Source organism: Molothrus aeneus, chromosome 2 (assembly GCF_037042795.1).
Source record: "Molothrus aeneus isolate 106 chromosome 2, BPBGC_Maene_1.0, whole genome shotgun sequence".
Taxonomy (NCBI): domain Eukaryota; kingdom Metazoa; phylum Chordata; class Aves; order Passeriformes; family Icteridae; genus Molothrus; species Molothrus aeneus.
In genome coordinates, this window is record NC_089647.1 from 46975381 (window position 1) to 46993836 (window position 18456).

Here is an 18456-nt window from a genome sequence, read left to right on the forward strand (position 1 = left end):
AAATATGAATTATTCTTTCTGTCTTCTATTGTAATTTTCTTCTGTTTTGAAATTCCTTAATGGTTAGGAATAGTTGAAATTGCTGACAAAGGAAAAATCATTAAGGCAGTTAAGCCCTGTGAAGAACAATTTTGTATTACTTTGTAGGTATTAGGTACTTCTTTAAATGAAGTCCTTCCTTAAATATATTTTCAAAGGTGGTATGTGAACTAGCAAAACAGTTTGTTTTGAAGTGACTTTGCTGGTATACGAGTGAAGGCTTTGTGCTAGCTGTCAGGCAGAAGAACCATATACTGTTTACTGTGATTTGGCTTTTTTTATTCAGCTTGATTTAAACAATTTTTGCTTGCAGTATCTTCTCAAATGTGTGCATACTATGATAATGATGCAGTTAAAAATGCAGTTTAGTGTTTTAATCCTGATGAAGTGCGAGGGTAATCTCTTAATCTGATTTACAAACCTTTAGCACTTCTCTCTTCCTGTTTTATAAACCAGTATATTAAAACATGTAAGACTGATACTTGCTTTTTTTCTGAGGAAAATGTGGCTCTTACTATGGTATGAAGTCTGCATGAAAATTGGTGCTTATTATTGAATCAGTGTAGGAAAAACACCAAAGAAATATCATTCATAAGGGTGAATTTCTAAGGTAAATAACAAAATGGCAGACGGAATGGAAATGGCATGTATTCTGTTGATTTTACTTGGTGTAACACTTTTTCTGAAGACAATAATTTTAGGTCAGTGGGATCACTTTTAGGAACCTATGAATATGTTGGTGTTAAAGCAAAAATAGTGAATTTTAACTTCACATGCACCTAAAAGATGGTGGAGATAATTTAAATATTAGTGGAAGTCATTTTAATTTTCTCTGCTACTCAGTAATTTTCTCAAAGTCAGCTAAGGCCTAACATGTTTCTGTGTATAAACTGATTCTAGCAGTTCCTGCGGAAGTGGACAGCTACCACAGTCTCTTTCCTTTGGAACCACTGCCACCGCCCAATCGGATACAGAAAACGAGCAACTTTGGGTACATTACATCATGCTATAAAGCTGTAAATAGTAAAGATGACCTGCCCTATTGCCTTCGGAGGATACATGGTGAGAAACATTGAGTTGACTCAGTAGGACTAGCATTCCAGAGTGTACCAGTCATATTTTAGTGTCTGGTTCCTTCTCAGCAGTTTCAGACTAAATGCTGAAGTAAAATTTTCTCATTCTAAACATTATACTTTAAACCATGGGTTTCATTTTTTCCCTAGGTTTCCGTCTTGTTAACACAAAGTGCATGGTATTGGTTGACATGTGGAAAAAGATTCAGCACTCAAATATCGTAACTTTGCGTGAAGTGTTTACCACTAAAGCTTTTGGAGAACACTGTAAGTTTTTCTTTTTTCTTTCCCACTGCCCTTCTCCCCAGCTCCCCCCCAGCTGATGTGTGTATACTTTTTTCAAATATGCTTGAGTTAGTAAATATCACCTGTTTCTGTTTTTAAGCTCTAGTGTTTGCGTATGATTTTCATGCTGGAGGAGAGACTATGATGAGCAGACACTTCAATGACCCTAGTGCTGATTCCTATTTCACAAAACGGAAATGGGGTAAGGAAACCACACTATGATACAATACTTCTATACACTGTTTCAGCAGTAAACATCTGGTCAAAATAGTTGTTCAGCTCAAATTTTTTGGCTAATCATGCCATAAGCTGATTGACATGAGAGAGTTCTTCTTCGCCTCCTATTTGTAAAATCTTTTTAAATTATCAAACAAATATAAAATTGATGTCAGAATGTAAGGGAATTACAGCTCTTTGAGAGAAAAATAAGTTGGAACAATACAGGAGCCAGGAGCTCTATTGTCCTTGTTGCAGGTCTATCACCAGGTAACACCTATCATTTAATGGCAATAGTTCCAAAATTCAAAAGATATGCTGTGCCAATTTGATGCTTGCTGTTTAGGTGTCCTACCCTTCTGGTTTTTTCCTCACTATGAGGAATAATTAAACAGTATTTTATTTGATGGTTTGAAATGTGAAGTACTAGTTAAGACAAGAAATGGATTGAAAAATCCCTGTACCTTATTCTTTTCAGACACCAACTTCACATCTTAGGTCTGAAATTTTTTTAATGATGTTTATACATAGATTCAATGGAGTCACTACATAAGCATTCTTAAATCTGTCACAGGATGGTCTATGGCTCAGCAAGTGGCGCAGTAGAGCCCATATGCTTGTGGCTAAAGCCTTTTCCTCTCCAAAACACTGTGCTGTCAATCATTCTTCCTATTAGGACCAGTTTGTGACCCCTGCAGTCTTACAAACTGCAGTCAGGAGTTGGCAACACAAACAGTGCCATGCTGAGAAAGAGAGGTGGTCACTGCTTAAGGCAATCACAGAAAGACTTGAGGTAGAAAAATACCCTGCAGAGCTTTTTAGGACCAGCTTCTTGCTTAATGCAGGACCAGCTCTGAAATTAGATCCAGCATTAAAGATGACCAGACAACTGTGACATGGCCTGTTTTTTTTTTTAGTTAGTGAAGATGTTCCCTAAATGTCTTTAGGCTCCCAGTGTATGAAGAGAAACAGAAGCTAAGGTTTTTTTCTTTCTCGTGCCTTTTGAAATTTGAGCTTTTAGCTGTGAATTCAAACTGTTTCAAAGGTTGACATCTAGAATTTCACTTGGCTATCTTTTACATCAGAGTATAATGGTTTGGTAGTGTGTGTGAATATGTTAAAAGGCTTGAAGAAAACCTTACATACATTCAAAGACTTGTGGATACCTTATATACTGCATAATTCTCACTGACTTAGCACTGAGCTGATCATTTTAAGTGGAGATGGAACTTGATTTCCACCACTGATTTTGGTGGTAATATCTCAGATGGAGGAAACCCCTGTTTGATGTGTCATATCCTGTGGCAAATCAGAGTGCAATTACAGATTCAATGAGCCTGATGTGAAACTAATTTGGTGAGATAAAACTGGAAGATCTACTGCTAGGTTAATGACTGTTACGTGCAGGACTAGACTCCTGAGTGTTTCCCAGTCATGGTTTTCAATTTCCATGTGAATCAGTCCTTGTTATGTTTTTGTATCTATCTAGAGAATCATAGTAGAATGATGTCTGTTCTAGATAAAATAATAAAAGTTACATAAAATTCTTGGGAACACATTTTTTGGTCATACTGGAAAATAATTAAGTTATTGCCTATAAAGGGCAGTCATGTCTCATTAATCTATCAAAGTTCTTTAAAGGAAGATCGAGTAGATAAGACCTTGGAGTTTTCAATGAAGTCCAACAGAGTCTTTAAAAGAACCTAAGTAGTCATATTGCAGAGAAGGTTCTCAGGTTAATGCCTGGTTAGAATATTGGAAACAGAAAGAGTGAACAGTGAAGATCACTGATGGGTCTCACAAGATGATGTCCTGGGAGTTATATTTCTTAACACATTCACTTGTTTGTTCTGAAGATAAATGGTCTGTCAAAGTTTGCTGGTAATACCAAATTATTTGGATTGTTAAAAACAAAGGCCAATTGTGATTGATTGCAGAAGGATGTTACAAGACTGGAGCTCGTACTGATAATACAGCAGGTGATGTAATGTAAACCAATGTGATGAAAGGAAAAATGGAACTAGCTTTAAACATGAAGTGATGGCCTCTGTTGTGACTGTTGCCACTCAGTAATAGGTCTGGGACCACAGTTAAGTAGATTGAAGAAAATACTGTCCTCTTGCTGAATAGCTGTAAATAGGAAATAGATTAATGTAGCTTATTAAGAAAAGGGCAGTGAAATAGTAGACATTGTATTCAAGTTGTGTGTGCCTGACAGACTCCTCTCTGTAGCTGTGTTCCTCATGCATTTTGAAAGGCGTAAAAGAGCAGCAAAGAAGTTGAGATGAGGTGACAGGGATGATCAAATGTGTGGAACAGCTGGATGAAGAACAGCAAAGTGGAATAATGTTTTTCATGCTTTTAAAGAAGAAAAGGAATATAATGGGGTTAAAAGTGCCTGGAATATGGTCTGAAAAATCATCTGGAATAACAAAGAAATTAATAAAAAAAGTTTATTATTTCTTCCAGCCTAAAACTAAGGACTTACCAATGAAAATAGACAGGTAGCAAATTCAAAACCTATGCTGTCATGATAATTAAGCCATGGAACTTTCACAGATTATTGTGGACATTTGCCTAAGTTCAAGGGGGAAGTGGGCTTACTCATGGAGGAGAAATATTTGGGGACTGCATAGGCATGATATTTACTTCTGGGCTGCAAATCACTGGAGGCTAATAGAATATTTTACTTGTTTATGTTTATACACTTCATAATTCATAGCAAGCTGATTTTAGTGTATGTGTCTTTGAAACAGGCTCATGGGCAATCTGGACCCTTTGTTTCACCTACTTCAGCTTCCTTTTATAGGCAGGAATAATCTGGGAAGTTGGAAATAAGGCATCAATGTCTGTTTGAACCAAAGTATTACTTAATGAAAATGAGCTATTGCAACAGAACTTACAGGGATATGTAGGGAAGATAATTGTCTCGTGACTGTGGCAATTACTACCTGCTCTTTCAATATTTTCAGTAGATAAATTAGATAAATTAGGGGAAAAGAAGTCACCTGAATTCCCAAATTTTGCCAAATCTTTCTGCATATCTTTGCTTTGGCCTTTCTTTTTTTTTTTTTTTTTGATAGCTGCTGCTCTCTAGTCTGGTCCTCAGTAGAAGGAGCAATTTAAGAGAGAAAAATAAGATTGCATACCTATAACTTGATTTCTCAGAATTGCCTTGCCTTCACGGATCCTTTCTCCATCCCCTCACAGAGTTTCTTGGCCGTCTGCCTGCCTAGAGGGGACTCCCAAGAGAAGCAGGGGAATGGATGGAAGTTGGGTACTCTGCAGCATGAGGCCCAGATTAGTACAATTGCTTATAAAGGTTTTAGGAGGCACAACACTGTGAACCTGATCAGTGAACTCAGAGAATTTGATTTCAGGTATGCAACCTTATTTATGTTGAACACTTGAGTTGGCAACATGAGACCTTGATAGTTAAAAGATGAGGATTATGGTTTACATGGCTGTCTTGCATGTCACTGGTGTCAATGTGGTCAGTCTTGGGTGTTTTCTTCTTGCCATGTTATTTACAGACCCTGTTACGGGACTGCCTTGCTAGAGATTTGGTGTGGGGGAGAAAAATAGCAGCTTACATTTATTTTTATGCTTAAACTAATGTCTCTGACTTCTGAATGAAGTAGAATTTGTTGCTTGTGTTCTTTATTCAATGATACCTCCTCTTCCTTCAGATGGTACAATGTGATAATCTAACATTGTTCTGTCATATTTTACTAAATTTGCATGGTTTAAAATCGGGAATCTCAATTTTCATTTAATCGATACTCAAAGTACATTTATTTGAAAAGTTTCTTCTTATATTATTCTCACATTAAATCTGTTGTTCTGGAACTTTTTGGCATTCTTCCAACTTTCTTATATTTCTTAGTTTCAGACTATAGCATGTATTAGTACATTTATCTCTGCCGAAATTATGTTCTCTTTGCATTAGCGAGTTAACCCAAAAGTACTGAAATGTTGTTCTTAACAGTCCAATAACTGAATGGTAAACCAAATTCTGAATGTATGTACTTTAGAACTTAACAGTCAGAAAATCCTGGCAAATTAACAGTAACTATTGGCAGCTGCCAGAAAGGTTTGTCCTGATGAGTTTTTGTGGTTGGCAGAGATAAGCATGCCTTTGTTATGTCCTTTGGTCTGCTTTTAAACCCTGAGTAATTAAATGTTGGTGTACATGCTGTTAGTAGGAGTTTTCAGCAGCACAGTTTCTGTTTTTCAGCAAACAAATAGTTTCTGATTAAGATAAGCATGGTCTGGGAAACTTGCTTTGCTTTTGACACATTAATAGTAGTATGTCATGCACAAAAATGGACATCATTGCTGACTTTACAGTTTTTTACATCCCCACGTGCTGAATGTTTCTTTTATAAAATACCCCTTCTATTGAAAAAGAAATAAGTTGTGTGATGACTAGATGAATAGTGTGTGATGAGGAGTAAGAATATGTGAATATTGAAAGTCAGCATGATGTTTTTGAAGACAGAATATGTGACTAATAATTATCCTAAAATACCTTTGCCAAAAGCTGCAACTTTTTTGAAGTAAGTTTGAGTTTTCAGTAGCTTTGGAGTTTTTACAAGAAATACTGCTGCGTTCAAGTAGTTCAGAACCTTTCTGTACATTGAAAACAGGGAAATGTAAAACCAAACCCCAATTTTCCCTGAAGGAGAGATGAAGACTACTGCATTTGTCTTGTTTTCAGTACTTGAACTTAGAAACACTGAACAATTCATAGTTCTGAAGTAAACACTGAACAATTCATAGTTCTGAATGTAAAAGACTGGTTTACAAGCCTGAGAGTTCAATTTAGTAAACAGCTGAATCTCTCATTGTTTTTTTTTTCTTCATTACTGTGTGAGAATTGCTGTTTCTTGGCATGCTTTCAGTGTTCCTAATGGTGTCAAACAGGTCCTACTGCTGGTGTTCCCAGGTCTTACTTCCCACCCCAGGACTATTCCTGGATTCACACTTGCTCTGGAGAACAGAATTTCATTTGAATACTTTTTTAAGAAGGAAAAACTTAATATATGCATACACACTGGTACAGAGGGTAAATTTTTTTGTTCTGTTGTCAACAGCATACCACAGAACTAAAAAGTAAGTGTCAGCATTTTTATTTATTTATGTTTATCCCAATGTGGCAAGGAAAAATAATGGATAACCTGTGTTCTTGAAATGGCAGCTTTTAAATTTTTAATCTTTTCCATTTGTGGCTGTGTTCTACATCACAGAGATGAAATTATTAGGAGAGGTGAATCTGCCATGCAGAAGGTGGGAAGAGCACAGTCTGAAATTTTGCTTGTTGTAGCCATAGATTCAGCCTGTGGTGGGAAGCCTTTGCAAATCAACCATGGAATCTCTTAACAAAACACTTTTTCAAGTAATACTCTGATCATTTGGGTAATGGTTACTTGCATTCTTGTGCTGTTTTTCCTTGTGTTCAGCACTGTTTGGAAAGCTTTCCAACTGTGTGTTTCTCCTGAAGAGCAAGCTTTTGGGTCTCATTTCCTTGGGTCCTTGCTCAAGTGTTGTCTGCAGCAGGTGTGGTGGGCCTCTTGGGACATACATTATAGTCAGCATTGCAGCCAACTGAACTGATTTTAATTGTGCTTATTTTGAACAGATAGATATGTAAGAGGGCATTTCAAAGCTGATTCTTCCCATGTTTTAGCTTGTACCTTTAGTGTATGTGAATGTGGGGTGCAGCCAACTGGTGTGAAAGCCACAGCCCAGATTTGGCTGTAGCCTCAAGTAAGTTTTTCCAGTAGTAAAATAACATTGCTGAGATTTTCTGATAGATGAGGAGGAGCTGTGTCAAACTCTGGTCTTTCTGTTTATATTGGACTTTACCTTGGTTACATTGCCTTAATTTAAAAATCAAAGGGTGGGTGCTGTTATGCATGCACAAAAATAGCTGCCAAGTTTCAGCTTTTCTCTCTCTTTGGGATATTATAGCAACATTTCTATTCTGGACTTACTTTGTACAGATGTAACTGTCTTACAGTATCCATGCACATCCCTGTTAAACTTGCTACTCATGTTGCTGTTCACCAGATAAAAAGTGCATTCTACAGCAAGTAGTAAAGAGTCTAAACAAGTACAGGAGGTTGTATCTTCTCAGTCATTTTATATTATAGTTTTTGTCATTCTGAAGAAGAGAGAGTTATGAGGGAAAAGTTTGCTACATGAGACTTGGAATGATGGTTTTTGTGGGAAGTGATTTGCATACTGATTCATCAGGGGGCCAGAAAAAACAAACAATATCTCATTATATTCAGCTTTCAGTAGACATGCCAAGTTTATTGTTTTTTAAAGGAGTCAGCATTTTGATCTTTATAATCTAAACCAAAGTACCTTAAACCTGAAAAGCAAACTAAAATTTCAAAAATGGACAAAACAAAGCTCAAATGAAAGCTTGTAACATTCTCAGCCCATGACCCCTAAGTCAGTAAAATTTCCAAGTAAAAAGTTATCAGGAATGTGTTCCACATTTTTTCACTGTGCATGTATTTTGTGTGTGCATATGCATGCAAGTATACATATGCTTACTTTGATCAAATGCACAGATGTTGATATGGTTGTGTAGGAAAAGGGGGAAAGGGAGGGAAAAAAAAACCCCAACCTCAAAAAACAAGAACCAAAAAGAAAACAACCCAAAACCCACAAACAAACAAAGAAAAAAACTAAAAAGAAATAAATGTTTAGAGAAGAGTGCAGTCAGTTCACAGCAAAACCAATCAGTTGCTTACATGATTTTACTTACTACTGATGATATTACTGGTCTCAAAATAAGCAAAATCAGTACTGAGGCAACCTCTTGAAATATCTCTTGTGGTCTGTAAAATTGAGATGTACCGTCTTACTCTGGATGTATTTTCTTCTGCTTCAAATTCGTACAAGGCAAACAATGCCAGCTTACTTGAATTACGCACATCATACTTAAAATAACATTTTTTAATCTATATCTTAATTTTTTTCATCTGTGACTCAGTATTACTCAAACTGTTAGTAATGTAGGATTTGAGTGTGTGTTTGCAAAGACTGAGTTTTAGTTTTGAAAGGGGAACTAAAAATTCATTTGGAAGGAGAGTAATGCATTTCTTTCATATGACCCATGGAACAGGGGTCATGCAGTGATGACTTGTCAGGGAGCAGTGTCACAGCAGAACGTAAGTGAAGTTGTGTTCAGTGATGTTTAGCCTCCAAATCTTTGTCCGATTTGCTCATGTAAGCTAAAATTAGCTTGTTATTTTTTTCTTATTAGATGATAGAAAATGTTTAATTGGGAAGCCTACCTGCAATAAAGGCGATAAAATGTTGCAGCTATTGTGGTACATACTCTTTGTTTCAGGATATTGGTGTTTTTACTTCTGAAGTACCTGCATATTGTGATGTACCATCTGCTTAGAGAAATTTCCAATCAGTGCTCATTCTCAACTTCAAAACATCATTTCCCTGAATATGAGAATGAAAATAATAATGCCTAATGAATTGTCAGCATTTTCAAAAAACCACCATGTGAAACCAACCAATGAAGAAAAATCTATTCCGAAACTCACCTTCAAAGCAACATAAATGTGTTTTTCAAGGACTACTAAGAGTTAAATGAAATGAGGGTGTGAGTTACTTGTATGATTCAAGATGTTGTACTTTGCTTTTTGCACAGCAGCCTTCCATTGATGCTCACAATGTTTTGGTTCTAGGTCAGCATGATGGACCTCTGCCACGGCAGCATGCGGGGTTGCTTCCAGAGTCTTTGATATGGGCATATATTGTGCAGCTCAGCTCTGCCTTACGGACCATTCACACAGCAGGACTGGCGTGCAGAGTTATGGATCCAACCAAGATTCTGGTAACAGGAAAAACAAGGTAATGGAAGCATTCAGTCTCACTGTGCTCTGGGTTCCTGGCAGCTGCTGACTCTGCACCTGGTACATAAATAGCTACTAAGTTCTCTCAACTGGCCTGAGGCATTGTGCTAAAGCTTGTAACTTTGGTTTTTTAAAGGTCTTCTAAAACATATTTTGGGAAGACTTATACATTATCCTCAAACTACAGATCAGACCCACTACTGTCAGTTTAGAAATTTGTTGATTTTTTTGTAAATGGAATACTGTCTGTGCATTTTATCGAATAGTAAAATCAGTCTTTTCTGATTCATAGTAATTTGCTAAGTACTGTTGGCTTTTATAATATCAAAAAATTCAATGAATGCTAGAAGAAAAATTGAGTAACCAATTAAGTTTAATGGCAATTTTTCCTTTTCTCTTCTTGTTCCTGAAGGTTACGAGTTAATTGTGTTGGAATCTTTGACGTTTTGACATTTGACAACAGTCAAAATAATCCACTGGCATTAATGGCTCAGTTTCAGGTATGACAACACTGCTAGTTAGGTTGGTGGCTTGACAAAGGGATTACTGCAAACCAGTGTGATTCCTTTTGGAAGACAAGTACTTTAATTAAACTGTAGTCCAGTGTATCTATCTGTAAATTAATGTATTTTTTCACTTCTGATTTGATCTTGGTTCTCCCATACACTGTTCAAATTTGCTTATAATTTATAAATGTGAATGCTCATTTTGGTATTTTCTGCCTCTAAAATTTCAGCAAGCTCACTGAACAGGTTGAACTATAGTATTTAACAAACTTAAGTCAGAAACGACTGGAAATAGTAATTTCTAAAGGAAGGAGGAGAAAAATCTTACATTTAGTGTTAGAGATAAAAAATAATGATAATAGTTTTTGCTCTGTCTTTTGTGATTTTAACATAAATAACTAAGAATACCTGTTGAGAGGAGTAAGATCTTTCAGTTAACTGCATTTAGACCCTCTCCTCGTGCCAAAAAGATTCTAGTGTATCTTTATTTTGGGCTCCTAGTTTTTCCGTGCTCTCCTGGTGTTCTCTGAAGCGTGGACTCTGCATAATTCCTGAATTAAGAAGAACCCCTTTAGACTTAACAAAAACTGTTCCACAGTCATCTGGAGCATCACTGTGTACAGGAGTGCCTCTTTCCCTAACTTCCCCTCAGGGTAAAGTACATTACTTCAGCAGTCATCACATACCCTGTTTGTACTGGGAGTGAAAGACTACAGTAGGGAGTTGGATTTAATTGATTTTCATTAATTGACCTTATTCACTGTGAAAACTGCTTATTCAGAGTCTTTAAGTAATAACTGAAATGTTTGAACTTTGGCCAGAAGAAACTAGCTTGTTGGAGACCATATCCTAGAACATAACTTTTTTTTTTTTTAATGGTACAGTAAAGCAGTTTTCAGTGTGCTTTGAGGAGTACACCAAAGGATTTCATGCTCACACACACACACACTCAGCTCCGTATCAGTGGGCTTTTGGTAATAATTTAATGGAAAACAGTTGTGAGAAGATGAAAATACAAATAAATAAGGGATTCCATGCCTAAAAATGTAATGAGAGGGATTTTATTTAAAGCTAAGTACTTCTCTATTTTAATTTCAGTTTGGAAAGGGATCTTCCTGAGATATTATGACATTCAAGTAAAGAAAAACATTTAGAATACTTGAAGATACAAATCTAAAAATACTTGCAGGTACACAAGTCTGTCAAAAGCACTTATCACCGTAGCAGCTCAACACATGGCAGCTGACTTGCTTGATAATGCCTAGTTTTGTTTAGGGGAAATGGCTTTTCATGTTTTATATGTTGTTAATATTCAAATTATTTAGGTTGCTCTGCTAAACCTGAAAATAAAAACTCCTAAATACTTAGTTTGGAAGATCTAAATTGCAATTAGTAAATACGGTCTGTTTTTTTCTTTTGCTGTTTTTTCTAGGAGGGCTAGGCTTTTACTGCCCATTTTTTTCCTTCAGAGGTGCCAAACTGGGTCCATTCCTTGAAATTTAGGGGTCATTTCTCATGCTCTACCTTTGTTTGCCCTAGCCAGATAAAATTACAAAATTACAGCTGCTGCTCGTCCTTTTTCCTTTCGATCCATGACCCAGTTCCTGAATTCCTTTGGGACTCCTGTGACTGTTAAAAATGTAGGTTATCTCTTGGTTTACTGCCCAGCTAATATGCATTTCCTTGTTGTTGTCTTCAATGGAAAAAGCTATATTTGTTAGGATTTGCCATTTTCTGGCTATTTCCCATGGTTAATATAAAGAGAGATTTCAGCCAAAACAGTGAGGAGCTATGTAGAAGGAATGCAATTGTTCTTTGCAATCTGTGTTAAACACATTAATCTCTATGATCATTTAAGAGTTACATGAAGGCAACAAAAAGGAAGCTAAAAAGAAGTAAATGAAATATGAATGGCCACTTGCATTGAAAACCAGGGGTTAAACCTGTATAAACTGCAGCATGTGACTTCCTGCCCCCCCCAGTCCAAAAGTCTTGTGTCAGTCAATTGCAAGGTACAGATGGGAAAGCTAAGTGATGATACAGGAAACAGTAAAAAGGTTTAATAAATATTTCTGTATTTGGAACAAAATTTGTAAGTCCTCCCCTTTACAAAAAAAAAGAGAATGTAAGTTTTACTGTTTTAACAAGGGCTATAAGGTTACTTTGGCTTAAAGTAACTATTTTCAATTTAGCAAACCAAAATAACTTTCATATGCACCTCCCCAAATTTAAATAAACTAGTTTGAAGAGACATCTCAAGTACTATTATTGACTCTAAAAAAACGCACCAAAATGTAGGAACTTGGAGGTACTTCTAAGGACAATTCTAGAACTTATCCTTTTAAGTGAATCCACAGAACTAGGGTATGAATGAGCTGATACTTATCCAAGCATAGCAGTGGATCAGGATAACAAAATAAAAAGTTGTGTTTGTTTCAAAGTGCTTTTGGAAAATGGATTCTGTCAAAAAAAAGTTTTATTTTAATAACTTACATGTCTGACTGGTAAAATCAAATGTATTGGTATGTTGAGGTATCTCTATGGCATTTGGCATAGTAGCACATACCTATTCAATTAAAAAAAATAAGAAAGGGTACCTTTGCAATTAACATTTAAGTCACTCACTTGACATGCTTGAAATTCACTTAGGAACAGGGAGACATTAATGAAGGTGGCTGGTTTTGAGTTTATCCCCTAGTGCTGTTTTTTAGTGAATGCTATTTAATAGGTCTGTCAATGAACTACATGCTGATAAAATCCTTACTCACAAAGCTTTCAAGAGACAGAAAATTAAGTTGGTAGAGGTTACAGTTATGACTTTAATTACTAATTAAATGGTTGTTAATTGCATGCAAGGTGCATTTTTGAACAAAAAGCTGCCTGTGCTTAGAAGGTGTAAAGCTTTTTCTTGAAGTTAGTAATCAATTTAGTATTACAGCTTAGTCACTGTTGATAGTTACCATAGCAGAAGTTTTCTGTCAGATCAAAAGGAACTTACATGATCCATAGGAGCACACAAACACAATATAAACAAGGGAATTATGTACCTAAAACAGATCTGTACCTTGGACTAGCAAGGCTACTACAGGAATGCAAAAAATACATTTTTTGTGGTGTTCCTGCTGCAAGGAAGTCTGGTAGTTCTTGTGTGCCTTCTTTAACCTTTCTTTGCCTAGGAACACTGAGAGCTGAATATTTTCATAGGATAGGTTAGGAATTAATAGGCTTATGTGGATTGCTTCCTTACAGAAAAAATTATGTAACCCAGCTTCTGGGAAGTCATGTACCCTGTCTGAATTTATAGAGCGGGTCAGCAGATGGTAGTTTAGTTGCTTCTAAAACAATAATCTGACTCTCAGAAATCCTAAACTTAATGGGATCTTTCCAGCTTGTGATATTCTGGTTCTCCAGTCGCACAGGAAGAATATTGCCTTTGTGGTCTTGTAAAACTTTTAAAATTGGGTATTGTGATAATATTTTCTTTCAGGATTTCAGCTAACAATGAATAGTAAAGTGCCTCCAGAGAGCAGTTCAACTGGCTCAAAATCTGAATTGTCTTACAGAATTACAGTTGTCTTATATTGATCAGCCTCTTAACTGAATGCTTGAAGTTCCTAAAATAAGTGGGATGAATCCAAGCCAATTTTCTGTTTAAAACAAGCTAATCATTGGCTGTAATTTGAAAACTGTGTGTTTGGGGGTGCATTGGAGTGTCATATTCTCTCTGCCAATTCTTCTGGTAGATGTGAAACAAACAAAAATTTAAGGTTGCAAATCAAAGCTCAAAACCCCACAAAGCTCGAATTTAAAATTTCCTGTCTGATGTTAAATGTAAGACTTCCTCAATAATTTCCAAATTCTAATGCAATCTATATTATGAAAGCACCTGTGCAAAGGAAGACAATTTTCATAGGGTCTTGCCTGTGTATTTTCAGTGTCCCAGGGTTGTATGATGATACAGAATTTATATAGGTTATATCCTTATGAATGACTAAAAGTTGAAAGGTATTAAGTGTAAAGTAGAGGACTGCAGAAAGAAGTACATCTGTGGTTAATACAAATGCATATTTCTTCCAAGACTTTTTGGAGGAAAAAATCATAATGAAAATGTCTTTGTCTCAGGTGACACATGTTTCTAGGTACTGCACCAGCAGAAATCCTGTTTACAGCCATACCAGTGTTCCCTGCTGCTGAAATTGACTGCTTGTTAGTGGAAGCAAGTTCACACTGAAAAAGGGGGTTTATTGCTCTGATTAACATCTCTTTACCAAAGGAAAAAGGAATGCTAATACTCAGAAATTCTGTGTTGCTTAGGAAATAGTTTAGCAAATGCCAGTCCCACATCCTTTTCAACCACTTTGTCCACATTTGTCTCATTTTCCACATCCTGTTTCTGTCTTCATTAGCTACAAGAATAACATGCATTTTAACTTCTGATGTATTGTGTATCCATGTACAAATTGTGCTGCTTAATCATACTTGATATAGGAACAGCAGGGACATTGAGGGACCTGGAAAGGTTTGATATTTTTCCCTTTCCCCCAGCACCTGGGAGACGTGGCTTCAGGGAAGGCTGTGCTCAGCTACTGCAGCCAGAGGCAGCAGGTGTGGTTATGCCTCTGGGTGGAAGAGCTGAGAGGGGCTGTGGCATGTTCACCATCACAGCACTTTTCTAAAGCTGCCAAATTCTAACCAGTACTTGTCATGCTGCCAGATTTTTTTAGCCTTTCTTACAGAAATGACAGAAGGTGGATTCTTTGTATGACTGCATTCTCTGCTAAATGGCTTGGCCTTGCTCTAGGCTATGGAACTGACATTCTCAATTACTAGTAGCTTTTATGTTTTTAGGTTTGCAAAAATATCTTATTTTCTCCAAAAAACCCCAAAACCTCAGGAAAAGTCTAATTTCATATCTATAGCTGACTGTTAAATTCACTCTGAGGAATGTCCAGCATTAAAGGCTGCAGGTCTTTTTAAGTTTTGCTAAGTTGTGTGCAGCTGAAAGCCTTTCCATGGAAAGAATCAGTTCAACTTTTCCTATGAATGTCATTGTTTGCTACTAAATTAGGCTCTTGCTTTTAGCAGTGGGCTTTAAAATCTGTTACAGCTTTTCAAAATCATTTCTCATGGCTGGCTATTAATACTGGCAGAATTTTCTGTTACGGCAAAGCAGGCTGTATCCAGCATTCATCTTTGAGGAGCAGTTCTGCTTTTAACAAAAGTGTTTAGTAATGCAAAGGTTTCTTCATAACACACAATGCTGTTCTGTTTGGCAGCTGTACAGGCCTGTCTAGTTATTTTGCACAGTTCAGATCTTTTCACACTGTCCATCAGAGATTAAAATATTTGAGCAATTTGTTATAATGGTGATATCATGTGTTAGAATGTGATATGGATCCCAGTATGGAATTCACACTGGATGGCTAGATTGAAAAGATATGAATGCAGAAAATGCTGGTTTCAGTTTAACAAATAATCCTTTTATTTCTACATCTCATATTGAGAAGACTTGTTCTGTTTGCCACCAACTCCTTGACTTGTCAGGATTGAGCAGGTGGGTGGCTCAGAGAACCTCATTACAGAGCTTCTGCTCACTACACAGTTCTCTCTGGTACTGTCCTTAAGCTAAAAATAGGTAAATTTTAATCATTCAAAGATAAATATAGTACTTGAAAATTGCTAGGTGTCAGGACAGATTTTCTTCTGTACTTTATAACTACTGTAACTTGAACAATCATATTGAACTATGATTTGAATAGCACTTGCTTTAGTTGCTCAAATTCTTCTAAGGTTATTGAACAACTGTCTCTTTAACACCATCTAGTACCATGGGGTAGTATTTATCTGAACTAAGAATCTTACCTCTGTGTGTTTTCCCTATTAGCAAGCAGATCTGATCTCCCTGGGGAAAGTTGTGTTGGCTTTGGCTTGCAATTCTTTATCAGGAATTCAGAGAGAGAATTTGCAGAAAGCAATGGAACTGGTGACAATCAACTATTCCTCTGACCTGAAGAATCTGATTTTGTAAGTTTGTTTAATAAACCTTTTAAAGGAAATAGCAGCACTTTTCTTATGTATACAAATGCAAAAGTGAAATAGTATTTTCAAATGCAAGTAAGATTACAGGTAAATCTGCTGTTGTTGAGTTGTCTTCATAAAATAGGCACACTGACCTTTTGGTCAAAAGGTTGAGTGCTAGCTTTTTCTGGCTGCATATTCATTTGTGTCATTTCAATATAGTCAGCCTTTTTCTCCCTTGCACCCTGAGGGGGAAAAGTAGAAGTCTTTTCTCCTTTCCTCATTTGAAAAACAATTGCATTGCAGTCAGAATCTTCATCCCTCTCTCTTTTTGTATATGTTCTTGCTGTTTGAATGGAGTGAACTGCACAGTTTTGTGAAAGTATACTCCTGTCTTGTATAAATAACTGACTCGATGTATGCATGCAAATTGATTGTGTTTTCTTGATGGTATCTTCTTAAAAGAAACATAACAATTGTCAACTTTATGTATTAAATACAAGAAGCTAAATAGTTATAAAATCATAATGGAATATAATGTTTGGCATTTCCAGAAAGTAATCTTTGGTGGTTGGGTTATTTTGGCAGGTATTTGCTGACTGACCAAAACAGACTTCGCAGTGTAAACGATATCATGCCTATGATTGGTGCACGATTCTATACTCAGTTGGATGCTGCTCAGATGCGAAATGATGTTATAGAAGAAGATCTAGCAAAGGTAAATCATGTAGTAACTTCTGCAGAAAGACCTGTAGTCAGTGTTCCTAGAGCTGTACCTTGAAAGCGAATGTTTTCTACTAGTTTCTGTTGGGTTTTTTTTTCCCCTTCTGTTTGTTTATTAACCTAAGTAATCTGCCTGAAGGCTTGACAAATCTAAATTCAGGCTTTTGAGAGCCCCAGAGCTTCAAGAATGCCTAGTTTTAAGATGTCTTCAGCTGTATTTTAAATGAAGTAGTATCTTCATTTCCAGCCAGTAGTCTTGGGAAAATTATGTTCTTTATAGCATGGTTAAAAATAGCATTCTGAGTAAAGAAGGCTATGTGTGTCATGGAGATCATTTAATGTGTGCTAAAGCCCCATAAATTTTTAGGTTTGGATTTTGGTGTGCTTGTTCTCATATGCTTTCCTTTCTGAATTAATTCTAATCCATGGAGATACCATGTTCAGCTTTCCTGAAGTGTGCACTCTTGCTGTGTGGGTCTGTGGTGTTCAGTCAAGGTATCAAGTGCTATCTTTAAAGGAAATATGTACTATGTATCAAGTTATCAAATATGTACTATTTGTTCAACAGGCGGGTGTCTGTTTGTCAGAAGCAACTGACAGCAGGAGATACACTGGGGAATGCTCTCATGGCCCTGAAAATATGTGGGACAGGGTACTACAGAAGGATTTAATCAAGTTCTGTGATCCCACTCTATTATAACCCTTCACTGAGAACTTTTTAAGAGACAGTAGACCAGTGTTTGGGATTCTGATAGACTCGGTTCTCTTGATTTCTCCAGTATTGTCCTGTTGGAGAACAGTCTTCCCCTCCTTGATGAAAGATGCTGAAATCTATCAGAAGTAAGGAGCTGGAGAAGAGCCAGGCAGTATCTGTGTACCTCTAGATGCTGGGTGCCCACTTTCTCAGAATCAACTACTAATCCTTCTCCAGAGGTTTTTAAGTTTGTTTGTTGTTAAGGTGGCCTGTGTGCCTACACAAAGCTGGGCAGATGAACCCCTTCCCATAGCAAAGATGGAGATTGCCCTGTGATCAGCATTACAATCTCTGTATTTTTAGTCAGGCTGTTTGAGCAGTTGCTTATCACCAGCAGGTGGGCAGAGATACTACAAATTAAGTTGTTGCTTAGCCCCCAGTTTGGCAATAGCTGTTTACTTGACAGTGATAAATACCACTTCTTAATTAGCTGTCACACTGTAACTTGTTTGTACTATGACATCCCCTCCATTAACATCAGAGCCACAGTATCCCTTAAGTCTAGTCTGCTACCCTCAGTTCATTTTTGTCCCAAAGCAAATGCTTTGGAGGGAGTATTAGAAAAAGACTAGCATGTGTGATTTTTTTTTTCTTATATTGTCCAAGCATGCAGTCATCTGTAGCTTAGAGACTTCTGATGCTGGGAGTGGTTTGTATGTAGTTAATATCTTTGTAACACTCACTTCTCACAGAGCAGTAACCCTGTTATGCTATTCCTTTCCTTCCTCACTTTCATGTTTTTCATATTCATGTCATAGCAGTCAAAGCCTCAGTTTATAAGCCCTGTGGAGAGTATCTCCCTCCTTATAGGCTACTAGGCCTGCAGAGAGGCCTCTTGGAGACTTAGTGCCTGTGTTTTTGCTCAGCTGTGTCACCATTCACTGGGAATCTGCAAGGCAGTGAACTTTACACAGGTGTAGTTTTGGCTTTTGAGTATTTGACCATATGCCAAA

At 36.8% G+C, this 18456-nt stretch overlaps 1 protein-coding gene across 1 annotated transcript in view; it reads left to right on the top strand.

The window, feature by feature from the left end:
- Positions 1–18456, top strand: part of PAN3 (poly(A) specific ribonuclease subunit PAN3) — a 79109-nt gene that overhangs the window by 52623 nt on the left and 8030 nt on the right. The window contains exons 11-17 of the mRNA XM_066544867.1: positions 940–1101; positions 1263–1379; positions 1498–1599; positions 9335–9500; positions 9915–10002; positions 15893–16032; positions 16615–16744. Coding sequence (XP_066400964.1) covers positions 940–1101; positions 1263–1379; positions 1498–1599; positions 9335–9500; positions 9915–10002; positions 15893–16032; positions 16615–16744 — 905 coding nt within the window. The remainder of the gene's footprint in view (positions 1–939; positions 1102–1262; positions 1380–1497; positions 1600–9334; positions 9501–9914; positions 10003–15892; positions 16033–16614; positions 16745–18456) is intronic.